The sequence below is a fragment of the Capra hircus genome, chromosome 16 (assembly GCF_001704415.2).
Source record: "Capra hircus breed San Clemente chromosome 16, ASM170441v1, whole genome shotgun sequence".
NCBI lineage: Eukaryota > Metazoa > Chordata > Mammalia > Artiodactyla > Bovidae > Capra > Capra hircus.
Window position 1 is genome coordinate 57,092,807 of NC_030823.1, and position 23,143 is coordinate 57,115,949.

At 47.2% G+C, this 23,143-nt stretch overlaps 1 protein-coding gene across 1 annotated transcript in view; it reads left to right on the top strand.

Annotated features, from left to right (window-relative positions):
• BRINP2 (BMP/retinoic acid inducible neural specific 2) overlaps positions 1-19,471 on the top strand; it is a 144,435-nt gene extending 124,964 nt beyond the window's left edge. The window contains exons 5-8 of the mRNA XM_018060635.1: positions 9,601-9,706; positions 12,442-12,678; positions 15,392-15,614; positions 17,459-19,471. Coding sequence (XP_017916124.1) covers positions 9,601-9,706; positions 12,442-12,678; positions 15,392-15,614; positions 17,459-18,575 — 1,683 coding nt within the window. The 3' untranslated portion in view covers positions 18,576-19,471. The remainder of the gene's footprint in view (positions 1-9,600; positions 9,707-12,441; positions 12,679-15,391; positions 15,615-17,458) is intronic.

Here is a 23,143-nt window from a genome sequence, read left to right on the forward strand (position 1 = left end):
GAATTAAACTAAGATATATGTGTGTGTGTGTGTGTGTGTGTGTGTGTGTGTGTGTATGTGTACAAGCTGAAAGAAAAAATAGGCAAGAGAGATGAGAGTATATGGAAAAGAGTGATTACAGTGATGGATCAAGGGATTTGAAACCATTAGGGGATGATAGAAAGTGAAAAGTTGACTAGGTCAAAAGACTGGAAGTCTAAATAGGTTTGATGACTTGTTACAGGGAAGAGACTAGAGGCGGTACAAGTGTGTGATGTTTAATATAGCAGTTACAGAGGGTCAGGTTCTGGGGCACGACCATAGGCATGGGAGGCCAAGATGCGGTTCACTGGAGGACAAGATGAGGTGGGCAGGGCAGGGTATTAAAGGATCACCTACATGGATGCCAAAGTCATCAGGAATGATTCACATCTGTTTGTGGTAAGAAAGATGGTGATAAGCAAGCTCAGCTCAGCTCAGCTCAGTTCAGTTCAGTTCAGTTCAGTCGCTCAGTCATGTCTGACTCTTTGTGACCCCATGAATCGCAGCACGCCAGGCCTCCCTGTCCATCACCAACTCCTGGAGTTCACTCAGACTCCTGTCCATGGAGTCCATGATGCCATCCAGCCATCTCATCCTCGGTCATCCCTTTCTCCTACTGCCCCAATCCTTCTCAGCATCAGAGTCTTTTCCAATGAGTCAACTCTTTGCATGAGGTGGCCAAAGTACTGGAGTTTCAGCTTTAGCATCATTCCCTCCAAAGAAATCCCAGGGTTGATCTCCTTCAGAATGGACTGGTTGGATCTCCTTGCAGTCCCAGGGACTCTCAAGAGTCTTCTCCAACACCACAGTTCAAATGCATCAATTCTTCAGTGCTCAGCCTTCTTCACAGTCCAACTCTCACATCCATACATGACCACAGGAAAAACCATAGCCTTGACTAGACGGACCTTAGTCGGCAAAGTAATGTCTCTGCTTTTGAATATGCTATCTAGGTTGGTCATAAGTTTTCTTCCAAGGAGTAAGCATCTTTTAATTTCATGGCTGCAGTCACCATCTGCGGTGATTTTGGAGCCCAAAAAATAAAGTCTGACACTGTTTCCACTGTTTCCCCATCTGTTTCCCATGAAGTGAGATAAGCAAGCTAAACTCTGAAAATCCTTAGTGAGGGAGAGGGAGTAACAAGAAAAATAGACCGTGACATGGAGGGGTAGTGAACGATAGTCCTGAGGGTTCTGACTTCAGAGGGGCCAGAGAAGGTTAGACAGGAAAGAGGACCATTGATCCTAGAGAAGACTGGGGGGGGAAGACACGTCCTCAGAAGCTGCTAAGTTGCGCTTAGGACAAAAAGGTAAGGCAGACTCTTGAGAAAAGATTGAGGTTATAGATGTTCTTGCTGAGGACTGATCATGAGATTCAAAGGGCATGATGGACCATAAGTGGAGAGGAGGGGTCAGGTTAGGGGATGTCCAGGGTCGGGGGTGAGAGTCTGAGAGAGGAGGAAGATGGATGTTCAGGCAGACTTCGGGTACATTTTGGAGGCTGGTATCTTAGCTTAAACTGATGAAAGATGGACTGTAATAGCACGGAGTGGGTTTTACTAAGAAGACAGGACTATGTAGAAGCCTCCTCTCTCTTCAGCCCTCTAGTGGGCTGTGTAAAAGTTGAAGAAGAACTTGTCTTATCCATTCATGAAAGGTAGGCCTAGATGAATAGCTCCATGGTCCCATTAATGTCCCTTTCTAGCCTTCGACCTGACCAACTTTTCTCTTTCTATCATTCCTCCAGGGCCTCGTTGCCCATCTTAGATCTCTAGATCCATCACTAGAATCACTCCCTTGCATGTGGTATCTTCAGCTCACTCATTGCCTCCTCTCTGTGTGCATGGCCATTCAGAATGTCATCAACTCTTACCTGATTTTCTTGCATAATTAGTCTTCCCATCCTCATTCTCCACTCTGCTCCCTGATTCATCATCTCTGCTGCTTGCATGAGTACAAATCATATTCTTCCACTGCTTAAAATCCTTCAGTGGTTGGCTCAAAACCACCGTCTCCCATTCAGGGAGGCAGTGTGATGCACGGGAAAGAACCCAAGAGTCTGAGCTCAGCTCATGGCAAGGCTTTGAACAACTTATCAAACTTCTCTGAGCCCCAATTAGTTCCTTCTAAAATCATTGAACAATTAGAATAATTTCTACTGTGAAGGATTTCTGGGAAGATCTAGTAAGAAAATATATAGAAAGCATGAGCAACTGGACCTTGAAAAGGAATAATTCTTCTGCTTAACAAGATGGGACCCGCATCCCGGCTCCTGTTACAACCCTTCACTTACCATTTATACCATTCTCTTGTGTCTCCCTTCTCCAGCACCTGCTCTTTTTTGCTTGCAATAGTTGTCTGTTTACCTGAGTGGCTTTTCCTACCCCTTCTTTGTTTGGCTCAAAAAGGTAACTCTTGAAGCCATTCTGACTCCCAAGGTAGTTAAATGCCCCTCTTCGGTATTTCAAGCATGCCTTCTTTATAGGGGTTGTCATTTGAACTGAGTGCTTATTAACAAGAGGACCTCTGAGACTCTGAGGTCCTTATGGGAGGGATTGGATCTTAGGCATCTTCGGTTCCCAGTAGAAGTACGGAGCTTGCCACATTATGGGTCATGAATCAAGGTTTGTTGGGTGAATGAGTCATGGACCCTACTTTTCACAAAGGCTGGGCTCTTCTCAGTGTATATGCAGCTGCATGTAAGCATGTTCAGTTGAAAGAAAAAGGTAGCTTGAATGTCAGGATTGTCTGTTAAGAGGATTCTGGTGAAGGATAACAGAGCTCTTAAGAACAAGACACTGGATCCAGTGTAGACCCATGGGCATCGTAAAAGGACAGTAACACCCCCAAGATGCTCTGTTTCTTGTTGTAACACATCTCTACATTTTCATCTCTACGTGCTTCATCTTCCTGCTTCTCTAGTTCAAGTTCTTTCCTCTGTTTATTCTAGACTTTCTGTATACCAGGGACTTCAGCCTGCATTTAGCTTTGTCTTGCTCTGAAGCTGGCCCTGGCTGAACGTTACCTTTTTATTTTGTCTCAGCCAGTGCCATCAGGACAGAGACCCCTCTCTTGTTCATTGTGGCAGTCTCAGTTCCTGGTACATAGTAGGTGCTTTAGTTACTGTGAATTTCATAAGTCTCCATAATCACCCCTTAAGTTTCCCCTCCCCTGCCCAGTATCATAGTTCTGAATTCCCCAGAGAAAGAACCTGGTTCAGGATCCACCTTAGTCCAGCACAAAGACTGGGGGTTATGTAATCTCAGCCATGGCTTCCTGGACTCACCTTTTTAGTAAGGACTGTGGGTGACAGTGAGAGGTGGGCAGGAACTCATATCCTGCCCACCTGTTACAGCGCCTGTAGATGCACGTCCTAGAACTAGAGTCGCTGTCCATCTCCTCCAAAGAGGGGCCTATTTTGAAGCCTATTCTTGGAATTCCTCAGTCACAGGTGGGAAAATGACTGTTCAGCTTCCACTGGGCTTCTTGACCTGGAGTTATTTCTGTTTGGGAGCACCATGGGTGCTCCCATGGGCTATATAGTTCAGAGAACCATGAAAAACAAGGCATTTAGTGTCTTATTCCACCTCTCAGTATAACCCACAGTCCTTGCTAAAGGGCATACCCTAGACCCTAGAGAGCAAAGGGAGGTGTTGGCATCCCATCCCATGGCTCTGCTCCCTCCATATGGTTGACCTGGCCATTCCATCCTGATAGTAATGGTGTCCCACCTCTTTGCTTTAACACACAGCACTTGCAAATCCAGACAGCACCCCCTGCACTCCGCCACCATAGTAGCACACCCTTGCGAGCTCAGACTCTGCTGCTGGTGCTGCAGCCCCTGCCACATGCTTCCTCTACTGAAGGCTGCTTTACAGGGGATGAGCTGGCTTCCACCACAGTTAGTATTCTGGGTGGAGGTAGGTGGGGGTGAGGGGGTCTGCCCACCTGCTCAACTTTGATGAAGGAAAAACCCTTGAGTAAATCTGCCGGTTTCTTGTTTCTCTAAGCAAGGCCGCTCTTACTTTCTACCCTTTGTTAGCAACTTCTTTCCACTAATGGCAAGAAAGAGGCACCCTACTCCCTTTTGTTAAACCAACACATGCCCGAGAACCCACTGAACACCCGCTCTGGTGCAAGGTTTGCCCTGGGCAGTACGTATCTCTGTTACGGGACATGTCGCATCAAACTGCAGCTGTTTGTACGCCTGTCTCCACCTCCCCACACACAACATCGGGGCTTAGGCAGCAGGGACTGTCACACGCATACAGTTTCAAGTCTCTTCACAGTGTTGGGTGTGTGGTGAGACACTCACTAAAATGCCTGATAGGGGATGGCAGGCTATCTGGTTTAACGGGAGATGAACTTCCTCAAGTGAGAAGACCAGGGACTGGGTTTCAGCCTTGATATTTACTATTCCTGTGACCTTGAGACGTTAGTTATTAAACTTCATGACCTGGATTTACCAACTATTTGACTCACCTGCACAGGACTAAGATTCAGCTGACTTGGCCACCATACAGAGTGGTAAGTCATCTTCACGTGGTCTGCTATGTGCCGCTCTAACCACCTTTATCCCTCCCCTGGAACCCCAGGATCTCCCCAGATAGTAACCAGAGGACTGATGCACCTTGGGATCACTGCACCTCACTATAGCCCTATAGCTGACACCTCTTCTGATTCGTGAGCACACCCCTGTCCTCCCTGCTGATACACACTGTGAATAACATATTGTGAATATCACCCCTCACTCCACTGTAGGATCGGGTAACACCAAATGATATGGTTTACATGAAAATGCTCTGCAAAATGGAAAGGGCTGGATATAGATTCATCCGATTCACATTCATAATTCCTGGCGAGGGATAAAAGCCCAGAAGAGGGCAGGGGCATACTTTGTAGTTGTAGCTCGTGTTTGCATGCTAAGTCACTGCTGCTACTGCTGTTAAGTCACCTCTGTTGTGTCCAACTCTGCTTGACCCCATAGACGGCAGCCCACCAGGCTCCCCCGTCCCTGGGATTCTCCAGGCAAGAACACTGGAGTGGGTTGCCATTTCCTTCTCCAACGCATGAAATTGTAAAGTGAAAGTGAAGTCGCTCAGTCGTGTCTGACTCTCAGGAACGCCATGGACTGTAGCTCACCAGGCTCCTCTATCCATGGGATTTTCCAGGCAAGAGTACTGGAGTAGGGTGCCGTTGCCTTCTCCGCTAAGTCACTGAAGTCGTGTCTAACTCTTTGCAGACACTATGGACTGTAACCTTCCAGGCTCCTGTGTCCTAGAGATTCTCCAGGCAAGAATATCAGAGTTGGTTGCCAAGTCCTCCTCCAGGGGATCTTCCCCATCCAGGAACTGAACCTGTACCTCTTCCGTCCCCTGCACTGGCAGGCAGGTCCTTTGTCACTAGCGCCACCTGGGAACCCCCAGTTGTGACTCACCCTCTACTTAATTGAAGACTGAGGAAGGGATTGGTAGGGGGTTCCGAGAGGCTGCTGAGCTGCCTGAAAAGAACCCCCACACAAGTTTGCATAGCCCTCAGGATGGCAAGAGGGAGCGGTTCTCATAAGCATCCTTAAATGACTTGTCCAGATTCCTGCCTGCAGCAGCAATTTGCAGCTCTTTGAATCCCACACACTCTCAGCCGTGCTTCTCTGGCCAGCCCTATCGCTCACAACTAGAAGCCCATTTTACTGGAGCTTAGCCGTGCAGCAAGCCAGCCCCCCGCCCCACCAGGTAAGATGGGAGCAGCCAGAGGGTGAAGGGCAAGGGGAGGAGAGCAGGCTCACCCGAATGAGGCTTTGCACAATCCGGCATTTCTGGAGAATTGGATGTGCTAATGAACCTGAGATCCATCAGGGCTTTCTGAAGGCAGGACGGTTTCTGTCAACAGACCAATTAGCACACAATTATTTTCTCTTTCTGAAAGCTTATCTGAGGCTCTCTTTGAGCTGCACTTTCCATTACCTCCGCCAGCCCTCTTTATAATCCACCAAAGCTGTCTGCCTCTTCTACAGGGAGAGACACAGGGTTTCCTGGACCAACCTGCCAGGAACTCTGGGACTTTCATCACTCTGCAGGTTCAGGGGTCCTTGGCTCATCCCGCTTGTCAGGTCAGTACTCAGGCACCATCTGCTAGAGGACCCGCTGCAGCTCCCCTCCTGCTTCCCCACCTCCTTGCTTCTCTGGCAGGTCAGAGGTGGCTCAGGGCAGAGGAGCCATGGAAAGGGCAGTGACTCTGGGACCTGGTAAAACCTGAGTGAGCCTTCCTCACTCGTGGAGATCTGGCTTGAATCATTCCCTCTAACAAGAAATGAACAGGGGGATCACAGTTCCTGTCTCTTCCTTGTTCCCATCCTTGTGTGGCAATTAACAGAGAAGAGCTACACACACCCTTTCAATGACTCACCTAATTGATTGTTCTCTTTAGAACTGACCTTTGGCAATGGGCAAGTAAAGGTCAGAAAATTGGATGGGAGCCGGTCCTAGAATGTTGAACAGGATGGTGATGGGGTTGGGGCAGATGAATCAGTGGTAGGGAGGAAGGGACAGGGGTGGAATGAAACAGCGGAAAGTTGCTGTGCTCTGTTCGCCCCCTTGGGAGTTGTCCTACTTCTGCATAAGATGTGTAGCTTTCTCCCTGCATGGACCTGATGCTGGTGTGTGTTCAACTCGGGAGTGGGTGGGTAGAAAAGCCAGTGCAGAACTCAGTGACAGTGTGGTGGCCAGCTTACCTGGAGGCGGGGACAGGCAAACCTCCCAAATACCACACAGCCCCATCCCACTCTGTCTTTCAGCCCACCCCATTCCAAGAGAGACAGGCTTCCCCGAATAGCTGGGCTAGTCCTTGGCCACACCTCCTATAGGAATTTTTGCACCATATAGATAAAGAAAGCTTTACCTTGAAATAATCCTGGTTCTGCCTTCCCACTGCAGTAGCCAGTCACCAACTCACTCAATACAGAGACACTTATTCAGCACCAAGTGCCCACCTGTGGAGGGAGGCAGGCTCATGTGTAACACTGGGATTATGTTAGTATAAACATGTTTCCACTTGTCTGTAAACTCCTTATGGTAGTGACCAGCTCACTGTGAGTTTTGGATTCTCCTGGAATATTTCATAAATGAATAAATGAGTGAAATAAATGAGTGAATGAGTCAAATGAATTGTAGCCCTGCAGCTGACTGTGTGACCTTGAAGAAATCACTTAACCTATCTGGTCTTGATTGCCTCATCTGTAATCATAATATCTAAAGTCTTCTGATACAATGCATAAAATAGATAACTCGTGAGAACCTACTATATAGCACAGGGAACTCTATCCAATGCTCTGTGGTGACTTAAATGGGAAAAGAAATCCAAAAAAGAGGGAATATGGGTATATGTATAGCAGTTTCACTTTGCTATACAGTAGAAATTAACACTGTGAAGCAAATATATTCAAATGAAAAATAAAATAAGTCTATACAATTTGTCTTAGGCCTTGTTCACCTTCTGGAAAGAGGGTAGACCACTAAAATGTTTTGGATGAGCTGGTCTGTTGACCCTTGTGTTTTAGAGTGATCTCGTCTACATGGGTTTAACTTCATTTTCTTGCATGCCCTCACAGGAGACACTGGGGCCAGGAACTGAAGTCTGAGGATTCAGAAGTCAAAATCCTATCTCATCTACTCAATAGCTCTGAGTCTTTGGGCCCAGAATCTTCCTAAACCTTGCATCTTTCCCTGAAACATGATAGTAGTGTGATCTGTCTCAGAGTTAGTTGAAGGTTAAATGGGACGATCTTGGAGGATGAGCTTGGCAGCTGTAGAGGGGCTTCCTGCCTCTGTCATGGCCTTGATCCTCTTCCCCATCCAGGCTGGGTCTTGCTGCTTCTCATGCACGGGGTCTACTGCTTGTCCTGTAGTCTTTCTCTTCCATTTCTCCTCTTTGCTCTTATCCTTTAAGATCTGTTTATGGATCACCTCCTCCATGAAGACTTCTCATTCTACTTTAAGCAACGTTTTTTCCCTGCTCTCTCTTCACTGTATTAGCATCACACCGTCTCTCATTTACTCTGTTCCATGTGTAGTTTTCAGGACTAACTATACTGAATTCTCTTTAATGATGTCACTTACACTTTGGAATTCACTGTGATAACTGGCAGAGTGGCAGACACATTACATCTCACACTATCAAGCCCATATGTTGTAGATCATGCCGCCCCTTCTTTTTCTGAGAGTACTTCCCCTCCATTCTCTTCCTGTCCATATTTTAGTCATCTTGAAGGAACAACTCAGTTGCTCTCTCCTCTGAAACTCTTTCCCTTGCTTAGAACTGCGCTTTCCTCAGGGCTCATTATGACATGTTGCCTCTTCCCCACCTGGAGGTGTATCAATCAGTTGGATATGTACCTGTGTTCCCATAGGTTGTAACCTCCTGGAGGACACACAATATAACCTGTACATCTTTGTGCCCACCTCTCCACCCCTCAAAGCCTGAAACATATGACTCACACACACTCTAATTTATTGAGTACGTATTAGGTGTCAGCCACTGTGTTAATTGCTGTTGACAACATCATGAGCAAAGTAACTATGAGCTTACCTCTGTGGAGCCTTTCATGTGTGGAGGACTCAGGCTTTAAATACTTGCAGGAAAGGCTGGAAAACTCCAAGTCATCTGCTTGCTGCAGAGCAGAGGTGCCTGGAGCTAGGCGAGAAGGTCAGAGGTATCAGAGCTGACTTCCTTGAAGAACTCTGAGAAAGGCACTCTATGAATGTTTGATAAATTGCAGGGAATTGAACAGTGGCTGCCCAATAAATACCAGTTGATTGGTTGATTGATTGTTGGCAGAGCCTCCAGAGATCCTGAAAAGAAAAGGCCTCAGGTCCCCATCAGTCTTATTACATAATTATTTCAGTGCATTTAAAGCTCCCCATTTTTCATCTTATACTTTAAACATCAGGGAAAAACTGATAGTCCAACTTTATAATATTTTAAAATGACTCTGTGGTGTTTTGGAATATTACATAGCTATAAGAGATTATGTATATTTAATATCTTATTAAAATATGCAGTAAGCCCACGGCTGATTTTCTCTAAGGACGTCTCAGTGCCGAGGTGGGACTTAAATGTTTAATATTAATACTCATAACTCATATTTCTCTAGTGTGTTTCATCTTTGGGATCTCTAAAGCCTGTAAGCACCACATCAAGTGGCTACAGCTGGGCTGGCCAGTGGGCTGACAGCATCCGCATCTGGTCTCCGGTCTTCCTCTGGGGGAGGAGATGGGGGAACTCCAGTGTGGAGGCTCAGCTTCCACTTCCTACACTGAGTTTCTTTTTTTCAGACGCAAAGTCCCCCTGGCTTCTCTGAAAGGCTTCCACTTCCAGACAGCTGCTGCTGCCAGCCCTACACCACTGATACTCCCTGTCTTAGAACAAGGGGGAAAGTGGCTTCATGCTCCCAGGGTAGGAAGAGCCATGACCTTCCTTGGGCCAGGCCAGGACAGGACACAGAGCCTGAGAATGGCTGACCGGAAGAGGGCAGTGCAAAAGGAAAGTCTCGGCTTGTTGTCTAAACCTGCCCTTCCTTCTCTAGGTCACGGAGACCAGGACTGGCCCCCTGGGCTGCAGCAACTACGACAACCTGGACTCAGTCAGCTCTGTTCTGGTACAGAGTCCGGAGAACAAGGTGCAGTTACTCGGTAAGGTACCCTGTAATGATTTTCACACTTTTCATAGCTGGTTAAAAAAAAAAGTTTAGATTACCCAAATGAAAAGGTCCCGTCTGCCCCATTTGGCTAAACCCTTCCAAAGACAAGAACTACCCCTAGTTCTGGGACCTGTAATTAACAACTTTCCATCACTCTTTGGAGAAAACTTCTGACATGGTTTACTTTACACCTCAACCATTGCTCAAACCACTCCACACCCGAATCCTCCTACCTCCCAGTCCTGCCCAAGATCTCTGTCACTATCCTACTGCAAGAGCACACCCATCCTTCTATGCCTTGATCCAGCTGGGCAATCTCCCTTGTTGTCCAAAGAACCCTCTGCTTTATCCTAAGGACACAGTGGGGAACAGCTGGTCTTTGCAGAGTGATCATGGGACATCGTCTCTAGCTCGACTAAGAGCTACACAAAATGTGGGGCTACTGGTTATCCTGAAAACGGTCCCTACTTTTTGTTACTAGTCTGCATCCTTCCATGGGAGATCAAAGCCAGGAGAAGAGTTTGAAAGGAATGGGAGGCTCGACCAGGAACAGAACAAGCAGAAACAGAAAAGTAAAGGGAACAGGAATGACTCTAGGCCTGGAAGCTGGGAGATAAGGGGATACACTCAGGTGTCCCCCAAGCATCCCAGGGGAAGAGCTATGCAGATGGAGTCAGAGCTGTTTGGCAGTGGAGAACGTTCATTCTTCTTAAGGCCTAATGGAATTGAACTCTGTTTAAGATATGATTGTCTTGGTATTATAAAATCAATAGCCCTCACCCAGGATCTACGATGACAAATTCCAGCCAACCTAAGTCAGATGCAATCCCTGAATGCTTTAGGCATCAAGAAACATAATAAAAAGGAGGAAAAGCCTCCTTTCTTTAAAGCCTCACAATGCAATTAGCATCCCTCTTCTCCTAGGTCCCTGGATGAACTGGATTTGTGTCTGGAAATTAGCGATGAGTGAAGTTCAGAGTGTCTGGTGGTTCATTTGGAATAGTTTATGCCATTTAATTTTATAGCCCATCACTCATGGAGACATTGCTCAGGGCACTTATTTTATAGCAATAGGAAATGTTATGGGGAGGAGGAGGGAGCTAATGGGGAGGGGGTGAAAGGAAAGGGCTTGGAGAGGGTGAGTGTGGGAAGCAAGCACATGTGGACAGGCTACATGGGGAGGGCTGCTCAAGTGCCGCTGCAGGGACATCGTCAAGAAAGAAAAATGTAGGAGCAGTCCTGAACAGGAGTAGATCTCAAACAAGAGCAACAAACATCTGCTGCAGCTGCAATTCTAAGTTTTGTTTTAAGGTCTGCTGACACCAGGATACATCCTTTGGACTCTCTGATTTCCTGCCAAGGTCAAGGGTGTGATGATAAAGAGCTGGCAGATATTTGATGAAAGGAGAGGCCATCCCATCTAGAAGTCCTCTCATCCCTTACTCTCCTGGCACAGTGTCTCCTAGGGTCCCTATTTAGGGAGCCTCCTGCAAGTCTGACCTCGAACCTGGCCAGCTTGCCTATGATCAAGGCATGCCTGTGATTCATTCACCTCTTCATAGGCTTCCAAGCCTATGGCTAGAAGCCAACTAGGAGTCTATCCTGCTGCTGATAAGCCAATATCCACCACTCCAGTGGTGCTAGTGGTAAAGAACCTGTCTGCCAATGCCGGAGACACAAGAGACATGGGTTCAATCCCTGGATTGGGAGAAGGGCATAGCAACCCACTCCAATATTCATGCCTGGGAAATCCTATGAACAGAGCGGGTAGGCTACAGAACATAGGATTGCAAAGAATCAGACATGACTGAAGTAACTTTGCAAGCAGACACCACAGATGGGTAGGAAAGCTGAATCTTGAGTAACTGAGTGGATTATATTCAAGGCAGCTAATTAGAAAGGAGCTGAGAGGCATTTATATCTAACTTGGGCCATCTACCACCACCTTGCTTTCAAATCTCCTCAAGAGTGAAAGCCTGAGATGGGCAGCCAGTCCCAGTTGTATAGTAGGACCCGAGGGGACAAGGGCACAGTCCGACACCAAGCTGGCTTTAGTAGCACTGTGACTTGGGCAGACCACCGTGCTCATATGGATTGGACTTCCTCATCTGTAAGAGCCTCGGTATGACCACAAGTGTTACCTGCAGTCATATATGGGAAGTGTTACTTGGTGTCGTACCTGGCCACTACATACCCACAACACCTGTCCCTACCTCCTAAGCAGGGCAGCCTCCTTGGTCTTCAGGGCTAAGGTGGGAAGCCCAGGAGGGTCAGCATTTAGTAATATCCTAGGAGGCTCGCTGCTCATCTCAGAGAAGTTAGAGATAGAATGGCTCTTGGAGGCAGAGCAAAAAGTCCAACAAGCCTTGATGATTTTCCCCCACGAGGACTCTAAGCTCTTCCTTTATCTGAAACACCATTGCATTTCCACCCTAGAAATGCTGACGTGTAGCCAAGAAGCCCGTTCATTTGATAGGCACGTTCTCAATTTGGCTGATGTGAGGCTTCAACTAAGCCTTGAGCTTTGATGTACCCCATCTGTCACAGGGGTAGCAGTAACCCTCTGTCCCAACCAGCTTAGCAGGATTGGGCCTGGGGTGCCCATCCTTGGACCCAGGATGCACAAGTCAGCAGAACTCCAGCCGGGGACTCTGCAGCCTCGGGTGTGGGAAAGCGAGCACCCCCTGGTCCCGCCTGGCAGTTTTCCCTGATACATCTTTTCCTTAGGCCTGCAGGTGCTGCTGCCCGAGTACCTGCGTGAGCGCTTTGTGGCCGCTGCACTCAGCTACATCACTTGCAGCTCCGAGGGCGAGCTCATCTGCAAGGGGAACGACTGTTGGTGCAAGTGCAGCCCTACCTTCCCAGAATGCAACTGTCCTGACGCCGACATCCAGGCCATGGAGGACAGCCTGCTGCAGATCCAGGACTCCTGGGCGACTCACAACCGGCAGTTCGAGGAGTCAGGTGAGCAAGGGGTGGGCCCAGATTTCCTCCCTGGGAATGGGAAGAGGCCATGAGGTACTCCACGGGACACTCAGCTTGGTTCCTGACTGAGCCACGTCACTGGCCTGTGACCTCCAGCAGGTTATATCACCACCCCAAGTCTCAGTCATTTTCTTTTGTTGTATATGCAAATAGACCTAATACCTACCAAAGAGATGCATTTCAAAGACCTAATAAGCTAAGGTAAATATAATCAAGGCCATAGACCTCATCTATCTTGTTTCCACAGATTCCACAGTGCCTGCACGTTAGGTGCACAGTAAATATTTGTTGAATGAGTGAGGTGCATAGCATGTTTCTAGGAGTCACTAGTTCATGCTGATGACTGCTTAGTGCTAGTATAACTGATATCAGTGTCACCTTGAGACTTAGATTCAGAGGACTGGGTTTTGAGTTCTTATTCTGTGTTATGGATTGAATGTTTGTGTCTCCACCCCTCAATTCATATGTTGAAAATCTAATGCCCAAGGTGATGGTATTAGGAGGTACGGACCTGGGGAGTTGATTAGGTCATGAGAGCAGAATCCTCAGGAATGGGACTGGCACTCTCATATAAAAGGGGCCCCAGGGGATCCCTTACCTCTTCCACCACATGAGGACCCAGCAGGAATTTGGCCATTTTCAGCCCAGGAGAGGACCTTCACCAGAACCTGGCCGCAGCCTCTTGACCTTGGACTTCCAGCCCCTGGAAGTACATTTTGGTTGTTTATAAAATGTTTATAAACCAAAATGTTTATAAACCAAAACATCCATTCTGTTGAATTTTGCTGTAACATCTTGGGAAAGCCTAATACTCTCTATTACTGACCCTTTGTATGACTTTGATTTAGCCATGCAGCCACTCAGTGCCTCCATTTCTTCATCTGTAAATGTAGGAAAATGATAGCAATTGGTGGATGGAAGACTCATATGGAACAATGTGGATAAAATTATGAAGAACTCTGCATGATATACAGTTCACTCCTATTTGAATAATAGTTATGTGGATATATCTCAGAAAACAATATTAGATAAAACAAGGCAAATGAAAAAGGCTATGTGTTACATACATATTTATATTTATGTAATACTTATATATAATACTATAATATAATAAAGTGTTAACATAATGCATATTTAGTACTATTTATTTGATATTTAAAAACATATTGGCCAATACTTAATATTTTCATGGATAAATGTATTCAGAGAAAATGTTAAAAAAAATACATGATAACGATAAGGAAAACATTTAAGAAAGTAGTTACATCTAGATAAAGACAGAGGGGAAGTTTAGGGCCTTCAAGTATATTTACTTTGCCTATTTCTTAAAAAAAATCTGAATTTAATATAGCAAGATGGCAAGATCTAGGTGGTGGACTTGTGGGAGCTTATTTTGTTATTCTCTGTGCCGTTTTGTACACTTAAGTGTTTTATAAGAAGTATGCACATACTAGTTGTTAGTGTCATTACTAGGTGTGATTTTTCCAGTCATCTGGGTTGGGGGCGAAGAACCAGGGGCTGGAGAAATCAGAATCAGAGTGGAGGACCCAGGCACTGCCAGCTCAAGTCTTAGACTAGGTATTCAGTAGCTGAGGAGAATAGCAACCCTGGCTGCACTGGACTGGGGTGGTGGCATTGGGATGGTAGTATGGGAAGGTAGTTCAGACGGTAGTAGGATGCTTGCGTATGTAGGCAAGGACTTTGGGCTCTCAGCACTATGAATTACTGCTAACGAGTGAAGGAGGGCCATTTGGACTACTATCAGGAGACCTGATGGCTTCAGGTCCTAAGTGAAAGCAGATTTGTGCACAGAGATCTGAGCATGACTTCAGAAAACACATTGTTCCCAGGAAGCTCTGAGGAGAACTCAGACTTGTAGTAGGAGCTAAGAACCAGAAAGCACTCTGCTTCTGGACTAACTTCAAAAAAGTATGGATATCTGCCAAGGTGTGTGTGTTCGTCGCTCAGTCACATGCGACTCTTTGCAACCCCACAGACTATAGCCTGACAGGCTCCTCTGTCCATGGGATTCTCCAGGCAGGAATACTGGCTGGTTTGCCATTCCCTTCTCCAGAGGATCTTCCCACCCTGGTCTCCTGCATTACACGCAGATTCTTTACTGTTTGAGCTACAGGAAGTCCTTAACCTGGTCAAGGGGTGAATCTCAAAAGAGAGGAAGAACGTGCTAGAGTCAGAGAGAAGGGTGTTGGGTAGAGAGGCTGGTCTCAGGAACTGAAAGCCTTCTAAGACTTCTGAGGTAGGTGTTCTGTCTTCTGTGCCCACATTTGCCAGTCTTGCCCACCCTCACCTTAACCAGCTTCCCTAAGGGGGCTATGGTGTGATCCAAGAAGGTTGTGCATAATTTATAAGGAGGTATTAATGGCAAAAGAGATGCGTCCCAAGGTCACTGGCCACATGGGTGGTGACAGAGATGTGTTTTGAAATTCAGAAGCATATTAGAAATAGGATGGAGGGGAAAGAATCCCGGAGTCTTATCTTATGGTATGTCAATCATTTCTCAATAAAGCTATTTAAAAAGAAAGAAATAAAAAGTCCTGGGAGAATGGCGTGAAACCTCCTGCCTCATACAGTGATGGACAGGCAAGCTAGGTCTTGGGGATAGAGGGGGCTCTTGCCCACCCAGGGTCTGAAGGGCACCCCCTCAGCTCAGTCCGTGTGTCCTTACCCACAGAGGAATTCCAGGCCCTGCTGAAGCGGCTGCCAGATGACAGATTCCTGAACTCCACAGCCATCTCCCAGTTCTGGGCGGTGGACACCAGCCTCCAGCACCGCTACCAGCAGCTGGGAGCCAGCTTGCGAGTGCTCTTCAAGAAGACCCATCGCATCGTCCGCCGGCTCTTCAACCTCTGCAAGCGCTGTCACCGGCAGCCCCGCTTCCGTCTGCCCAAGGAGAGGTGAGCACCCCTGTGTCTGAGCCAGAGCCACGCCGCCTACGACAGTGGCTGAGGCCCTGGAGGGCCCCTCTCCAACACGGCAGAGCTGGGCATGCTGACCCACATGCGGCCTTTCAGAGGCTCCCTTTATCTTGACCTACTTGCACTTCAGTCTCAATTATGAGATGTGTCTGAAGTGGAAAAAAAAAAAAAAGAGCAGCTAATTTTACTTTTATATAAATTATAGTCAATTCGAATGTTGCTCTAATAATACTCTAATTCTCACTCGCTCATTTCCATTTTAATAAGTCTTTGAGGAAAGGAAAGGGTGGATTTAAAGCTCACACACTGATTATGTATGATGAGAAACACACACAGTAGATCATTTCCAACAGCAACGCTGCTCTGAGTCACAGGAGCGAAGGGAGCTAAGGCCCTGTGTCCTTAGGAACAGAGGGGGCTGGGTCATCACTGGCCTTCAAGCATCCATCACTCATTCACACATGCATTCAACAAGCCTTTGTTGGGTCTACCTTATATGGCCTAAGATTAATCAGTGAGAGCATTTGTTAACTGGAAAGATATAATAAATATATAGGAACATCAAAACTAGAAAACTATGACTCTGCAGCTACTTAAATTCATATTGCGTGTTCAGTTGCTTCAGTTGTATTTGACTCTTTTGACCCCATGGACTACAGCCCTCCAGGCTTCTCTGTCCATGGGGATTCTCCAGACAAGAATACTGGAGTGGGTTGTCATGTCCTCCTCCAGGGGATCTTGCCGACCCAGGGACTGAACCAGCATCTCTTATGTCTCTTGCATTGGCAGGCAGGTCCTTTACCACTAGCACCACCTGGGAAGCCCAAATGCATCTTGGTAGAACACAAATCAAAGACATGTCCTAATAATAGCAAAGGTCCAAGAGAAAAGCCACCTGGGAGAAGGGCGTCTTGGCCAGATTGTCCAGTTGGAGATGAAAGTGGGCTGGTGCTTGTGAGCCAGAGCCTCCCAGGAGAGGGTGCTGCCCTCACAGGAACCCAGAGGCGCACCTCTGACTGAGGCACAGGTGACAAGGGGCACATGAGTGGAGAGGACAGACCAGCAAGGGCTTTTGAGAAAGGTTCTTTTTCTCCCCCAAGAAATAGTTAAGAAATGCTTACCAGGCCCCAGGAACAAGCCTAGTTTCTGCAGACGCGTTGGTGAAGAATGCAGTGTCCCTGCTGTCATGGCATTTGCAGGGGAGCCGTCTCTGAACAAGTCAATGGTAAACAAACACAATCCATTTTGATACTGATCGTGGCTGTGGATCACATCGAAGCAGCGTGATATGAGAGAGGGGCTGCGTGGTGCTTTTGAGGGGAATCATGGAAGACCTCTTTGAAGAGGTATCATAAGAACTGAAACTTAAGTCGAGAGAGGGAGCCAACCATAGAGAAGTCCTGCCCTTGACGGGAGAGTTCTAGAAAGGATAGATCTGGATTGTGAGGAGGGAAAGAGGTGGGCACATCATTGGGAGGTTTGGAGAGCCAGTTGTTGGAAGATCTTACGTAAGAGGCTGAAAACTGGATATGGAAGACGTTGAGCACTTCTGTAGGCTTTTGAATTGGGGAATGAGGTGGTAGTTGGGAGGGATGAGCGCAAGTTTGATGTCAGACCTTTCTGATGCTGATCCATCAAACACCCAGCTCCAGGCCTTGCTGGTCATCCCAAAGTGGTACAGTAGGGTTTCCCTCACTCAAAGAACCTGGGGCTTTTATCTTCCTCATCCACTTCCCTATGAGTCAGCCTCCTGGTACCCTCAGGAAAGCAGCAGTGTGTGGCTTCCGATGACTCTTGTTTCATTTCTGTCTCCCCTCCCACAGGTCCTTGCCCTACTGGTGGAACCGTATCCAGTCCCTCCTCTATTGTGGGGAGAGCACCTTCCCTGGCACCTTCCTGGAACAGAGCCACAGCTGCACCTGCCCCTATGACCAGTCTTCCTGCCAGGGCCCCATCCCCTGTGCCTTGGGCGAAGGGCCCGCCTGTGCCCACTGTGCCCTGGACAACAGTACCCGCTGTGGGAGCTGCAACCCGGGCTATGTGCTTGCCCAGGGGTTGTGCCGCCCCGAGGTGGCCGAGTCCCTGGAGAACTTTCTGGGGCTGGAGACGGACCTGCAGGACCTGGAGCTGAAGTACCTGCTGCAGAAGCGGGACAGCCGCATCGAGGTGCACTCCATCTTCATCAGCAACGACATGCGTCTGGGCAGCTGGTTCGACCCCTCCTGGAGGAAGCGCATGCTGCTTACCCTCAAGAGCAACAAATACAAGCCTGGGCTGGTGCACGTGATGCTGGCCCTGTCCCTGCAGATCTGCCTCACCAAGAACAGCACCCTGGAGCCTGTCATGGCCATCTACGTCAACCCCTTCGGGGGCAGCCACTCCGAGAGCTGGTTCATGCCCGTGAATGAGGGCAACTTCCCTGACTGGGAGAGGACTAATGTGGACGCAGCCGCCCAGTGCCAGAACTGGACTGTCACCTTGGGCAACAGGTGGAAGACCTTCTTTGAGACGGTCCACGTTTACCTACGGAGCCGAATCAAGTCCCTGGACGACAACTCCAACGAGACAATCTACTACGAGCCCCTGGAGATGACCGATCCCTCTAAGAACTTGGGCTACATGAAAATCAACACCTTGCAGGTCTTTGGTTACAGCCTGCCCTTTGACCCGGATGCCATCAGGGACTTAATTCTCCAGTTGGACTACCCATACACACAAGGTTCCCAGGACTCTGCCCTCTTGCAGCTCATCGAGCTTAGGGACCGGGTCAACCAGCTTTCTCCACCTGGCAAGGTCCGGCTTGACCTTTTTTCCTGCTTGCTCCGGCATCGGCTCAAGCTGGCCAACAACGAGGTGGGCAGGATCCAGTCTTCTCTGAGGGCTTTCAACTCCAAGCTGCCAAACCCTGTGGAATACGAGACTGGCAAACTCTGTAGCTAATGGGGGACCCACTCCAGCACCGGGCAGGGAAGGGACCCACAAATCCGGGGTGTGGAGATCATCTAAGCCCTAACCTTAGTGCCAGCAGGGTGCTCCCTGAAGACTGTCAGCACCCAGCAGATGGGACCTCGGGGCTTGGACTGAAGCAGGCAGGAGAGAGAGAAACAACCACTGCACACATGCACAACACACGAACTCACGCACACACACTCTCGCACCAGGAGGTGACCACTCAAGCAGCCCTGAAGCTGTAAAGTCGGTGCTTTCTCAAATGAATGCAGTTGAAGGAGAGGAGCCAAGGGAGAGATTCAGTAAAAGAACCAGCCAAATCCAGCAACACACAAATCCTTGAAAGTGATTCTTATCATTTAAGAGAGCAAGACAGAACAACAACGGGAGGGGTAGGAACACCGCCTCCCCCTCTGTGGAGTCACTTTTGTATTCTTTTTAACCAGATTTCTTAAAATGGCGCTGTTTCGTGATTCCCCCATGTTGGTTCTCACTCTTTTGTACGCTGCCTCCACTGAGCTCTCCAGACACGGACTGCTCCTCAAGCTGGCTCCCTTGGGAAACAAGCGACACCCACAGAGGACTGCTCAGGGCAGGCAGGCAGCCGAGTTTCCCACCCCTCCCTTAGCTCCTCTGCTTCCTTGACCTCCCCAGTTTCAGGGCCTGGCTGCCTCCATGTTCTGCTCATGGTCCAGCCAGAGCGCCTCTTCCAACAGCATCTGTTCTGTCCAAGAAAGCAGCTCTGTCAAGTTAGAGACCATGTATAGGGAATTTTTTTTTTTTAAGAAAAAAGAAAAAACAACAAAAATATTCATTTTGTGATTGTTTTTCTTGTCAATCAGCTCCAGCCACATGAACATATGAGGTAAAACTGATCCGATTTAATACATATATTTTTTAAAAAGACCTTTTTTAGGGGAAAAATGAGAGCAGAAAGAAGAAAAAGATAGTTTCCTGGGCTGCTTGGATTTTTAAAAATTGCTCTGTGTGTGACATGTGGGTGCCCCATGGATGGAGGATATTGCTGTGTAGGAGGCTGGGTGATTAGTGAACACGCAAGTGAAGGCATGTCTGGCTTGACTGTGTGTGAGAGAGAGAGACAGAGAGAGAGGTTGGGATGGACATTCGATAAAGAATGGAGTGAGGCAGAACTCTTCCAGAGACTTATCGGCTCATCCCACACCTTTTATCCCAGGTGTGAGGGCTGACACAGGTCCTAGAACCAAGACCACCTACTATCAGGAGAAGAGTATGAAAGCTCTTACTCTTTTGGAAAACTGCAGCCATTGGTCTAGGGTAGATGCCTGCTGAGGGTGGGGAGGGGCTCCCCTTTGCCCACCATGCTGTGGCCATCAGGAGCATTTTCCATACTCTGCATCTTATGGTGTGGGATCTCCCTCTGCTAAAATTGGGAACCATGCAGCTATGGCCTTGGTTTTCTCCCTTCTGTCTGATGACTACTTCCCCAGCCTAAAAAGCAGGTTTGACATAAGCCACACAGAATAATTCATCATTCTCCCTTAGTGCCTCCCTCAGGTGGTATGAGAAGCATTTCATAGCAAATCTTTTGGAGAACCAATTCCCTGTCTATTCTCCACATGATCCAAGTACAATGCGTAGGCATGACAACCCCCATTTTATTCAGGCAGAAGTCACCAGGTAAATACTAAGTACCTCATTCCCTACCTGTGGTACATCTCGGTTGGTACAAAATGAACTGGGAGACAAAAATGATGGTCATGTGTCTCTGCCCAGGGCCGTCTACATTTATTGTTGTATAGAGAAAAGAATTCAGCATTCTAATACTATACCATCAATCCAAGACGACTTGAAATCCTTGGTAGACATAAGCAGCCTAAGGCATTTCTTTCTTTACAACTCCCCTAAAGGCTTTTAGTGTAGAAATCCAGAGTGATGGAATGATGTGGGGACGAACGCAGGTATTGGGTGCCTATTAATGCTTCAATCACTGCTTGCTTCAGGGAGTTTGTATCAAGTTCCTCTTCTGTGGAACATGGAGCCAGCAGATGTCATTTTCATCGGTGGGGGTGTTGATGTGCCAGAGCAGTGTGCTTTTGTTGAGAAAGGGATTGCAACTAGTTGTAAGGCTTCAATAGCTTTCCTGGATGGGGTTTGAGAGGTGTAAGGCAGGAGAGTCTGGTTGTCTGCATGCCATCGGAATGGGTGGGCAGAGGGTTTCACCCACAGATGAAAGGCACATCATGCATAGCAATGTTCAAAGTGTGGAGGACAGCAATCGAGAAAGTGTTGTGCACAAAATTAGCAGTTGGATCCTCAGTACCATGAAGGTCATTGTCCCAATGGGAACTGAGTCAGTACATGAGGGCTCACGTCCCTCCTGAGCCCGTGTCCCAGCTAAGGGTGGGGGAGATTTCAGCTGTCAGTCTCTGAATTGGAGAGCAGGCCAGGGAAGAGCCCAACTACAGGGTTATTAGGAAGGATGCTACATCTCCTTATCTCAGACTCTTTGTCTTAGGAAAGCTCTGGGAAGATTCTGGTGTGAAATGGTTTTGAAAATATATGCATTTGGTTACGAAAATCTTCGCATCTTGCCTGCTTCAAGGTTTAAACCATGAAGCTGAGTGTATCAACTCCATCTAAAAGTAGTATTTGTTTTTGTTGTTTGGTTGCTAAGTTGTGTTTGACTCTTATGTGACCCCATGGACTGTAGCCCACCAGGTTCCACTGTCCATGGGACTTACCAGGCAAAAATACTACCGTAGATTGCTATTTCCTCCTCCAAGAGATCTTCCCAACCCAGGGACTGAACATGCGTCTCCTGCATTGGGAGGTATATTCTTTACCACTGAGCCACCAGGGAAGCCCAAAAGTACTATTACAGGTTGGTAAGGATTTAGGAGTGCCCATCTGAGCCAAGAAGTAAGCACCATTTTGATAGAAGGCCTAAAAGATTATAGTAGTAGACAAGTTTATATTTGACCTACTCACCTGTTCTCTGTGATGGATGCCTGACACCTCTGTTCTGAGACAGTGATGGGGTAGCTGGTATAGAAGAGCTTGGATCAAAGCAGCAGACCAAAGACTCAGGTTCTAGAAGGCAGATGGGAAGAAGAGGGAGAGTAAAGGATGTGTAGGTTTTCTTATGAGGCTTTTTTAAAGGCTTGAATTCAGTATGTGTTTCTCAGACAGCTAGGCTGAGAAATGCCATAATAAGGAAAGGCCATCCCCAAATGTTTGCCTAAAGAGTCTACAATAATCAGAAGATGTGACTTACCCATTCTCAGACAGTTGCAAATAAAGAATCATCACTAATTAATCAGTATTAGGTTGTCAATGTTGGTGAACTCATTGTGGAATTAAAAGCCAATTCATAATTCAGTTAGTGGATATAGCAATTGGAAATTCAAGCTTTAATTGTAACCCCTGAAGAACTAATACATCAAATGCTAATCTGCCCTAATACTTGAGACTAATACCACTAATACTAAATTGTATATTTAACACCTTCTGCTGATAATATGGAGAAGGCAATGGCACCCCACTCCAGTACTCTTGCCTGGAGAATCCCATGGATGGAGGAGCCTGGTGGGCTGCAGTCCATGGGGTTGCTAAGAGTCTGACATGACTGAGCGACTTCACTTTCACATTTCACTTTCATGCATTGAAGGCAATGGCACCCCACTCCAGTACTCTTGATTGGAGAATCCCATGGACGGAGGAGCCTGGTGGGCTGCCATCTATGCGGTCGCACAGAGTCAGACGTGACTGAAGCAACTTAGCAGCAGCAGCAGCAGCTGATAATATAATACATACTTATGCATCCATAGCCAAAAACAGCAATAAAGATTTCTCCTAATACTGAGTATCAGATACAGTTCAGATCTGGTTCCTGATATGAAATATGAAAATGGTGAAATTTTTCTAAATTTCACTAAATATGAAAATAGTGGTCATGATGGGCAGAATTGCCTTGAGTGGACAGAAGACATTGCCTACATGATGTCTTGCCCCAAAATGGCACTTCTAGTAGCTGTAATTTCATCATGTAAGTTTATTCTCTTGCATAGAAAAGAGACCTTTTTGCTATTATATTTTGTTTAAAAATAAAATATGCTGAGGAAGAAATAGTCAAGTTTAGCTCAATGGAAAACTAGAGGATTAGATTTTTGGAATTGGAAGTTTTTTAGAGGTCATCCAGTCTACTGATTTCTGACACGAGGGAGAGGTAACAGAGCTTTGCCAAGGTTGTATCTATTAACAGGGCTAGGAATAGCAGTCGAATCTGCTTTCTCTACTTCTTTCTCTGCCAGTAAATGACATCTGCATCTTGGGAGATGACAAGGACCCAGTTCAGGGCTTGGAAGTATGAGGGTGGAGAAGCAAAGACCATTTTCCAGAAAGCAGAAGAGGACTACAAAAGAGGCAAGAATGGGACTTCCCTGGTGGCCCAGTGGTTAAGAATTTGTCTTGTAATGCAGAGAACACAGGTTTGATTCCTGGTCAGGAAATTGAGGTCCCACATGCCACAGGGCTACTAAGCCCACACACTGCAACTAGAGAAACCCCTGTACACTGCA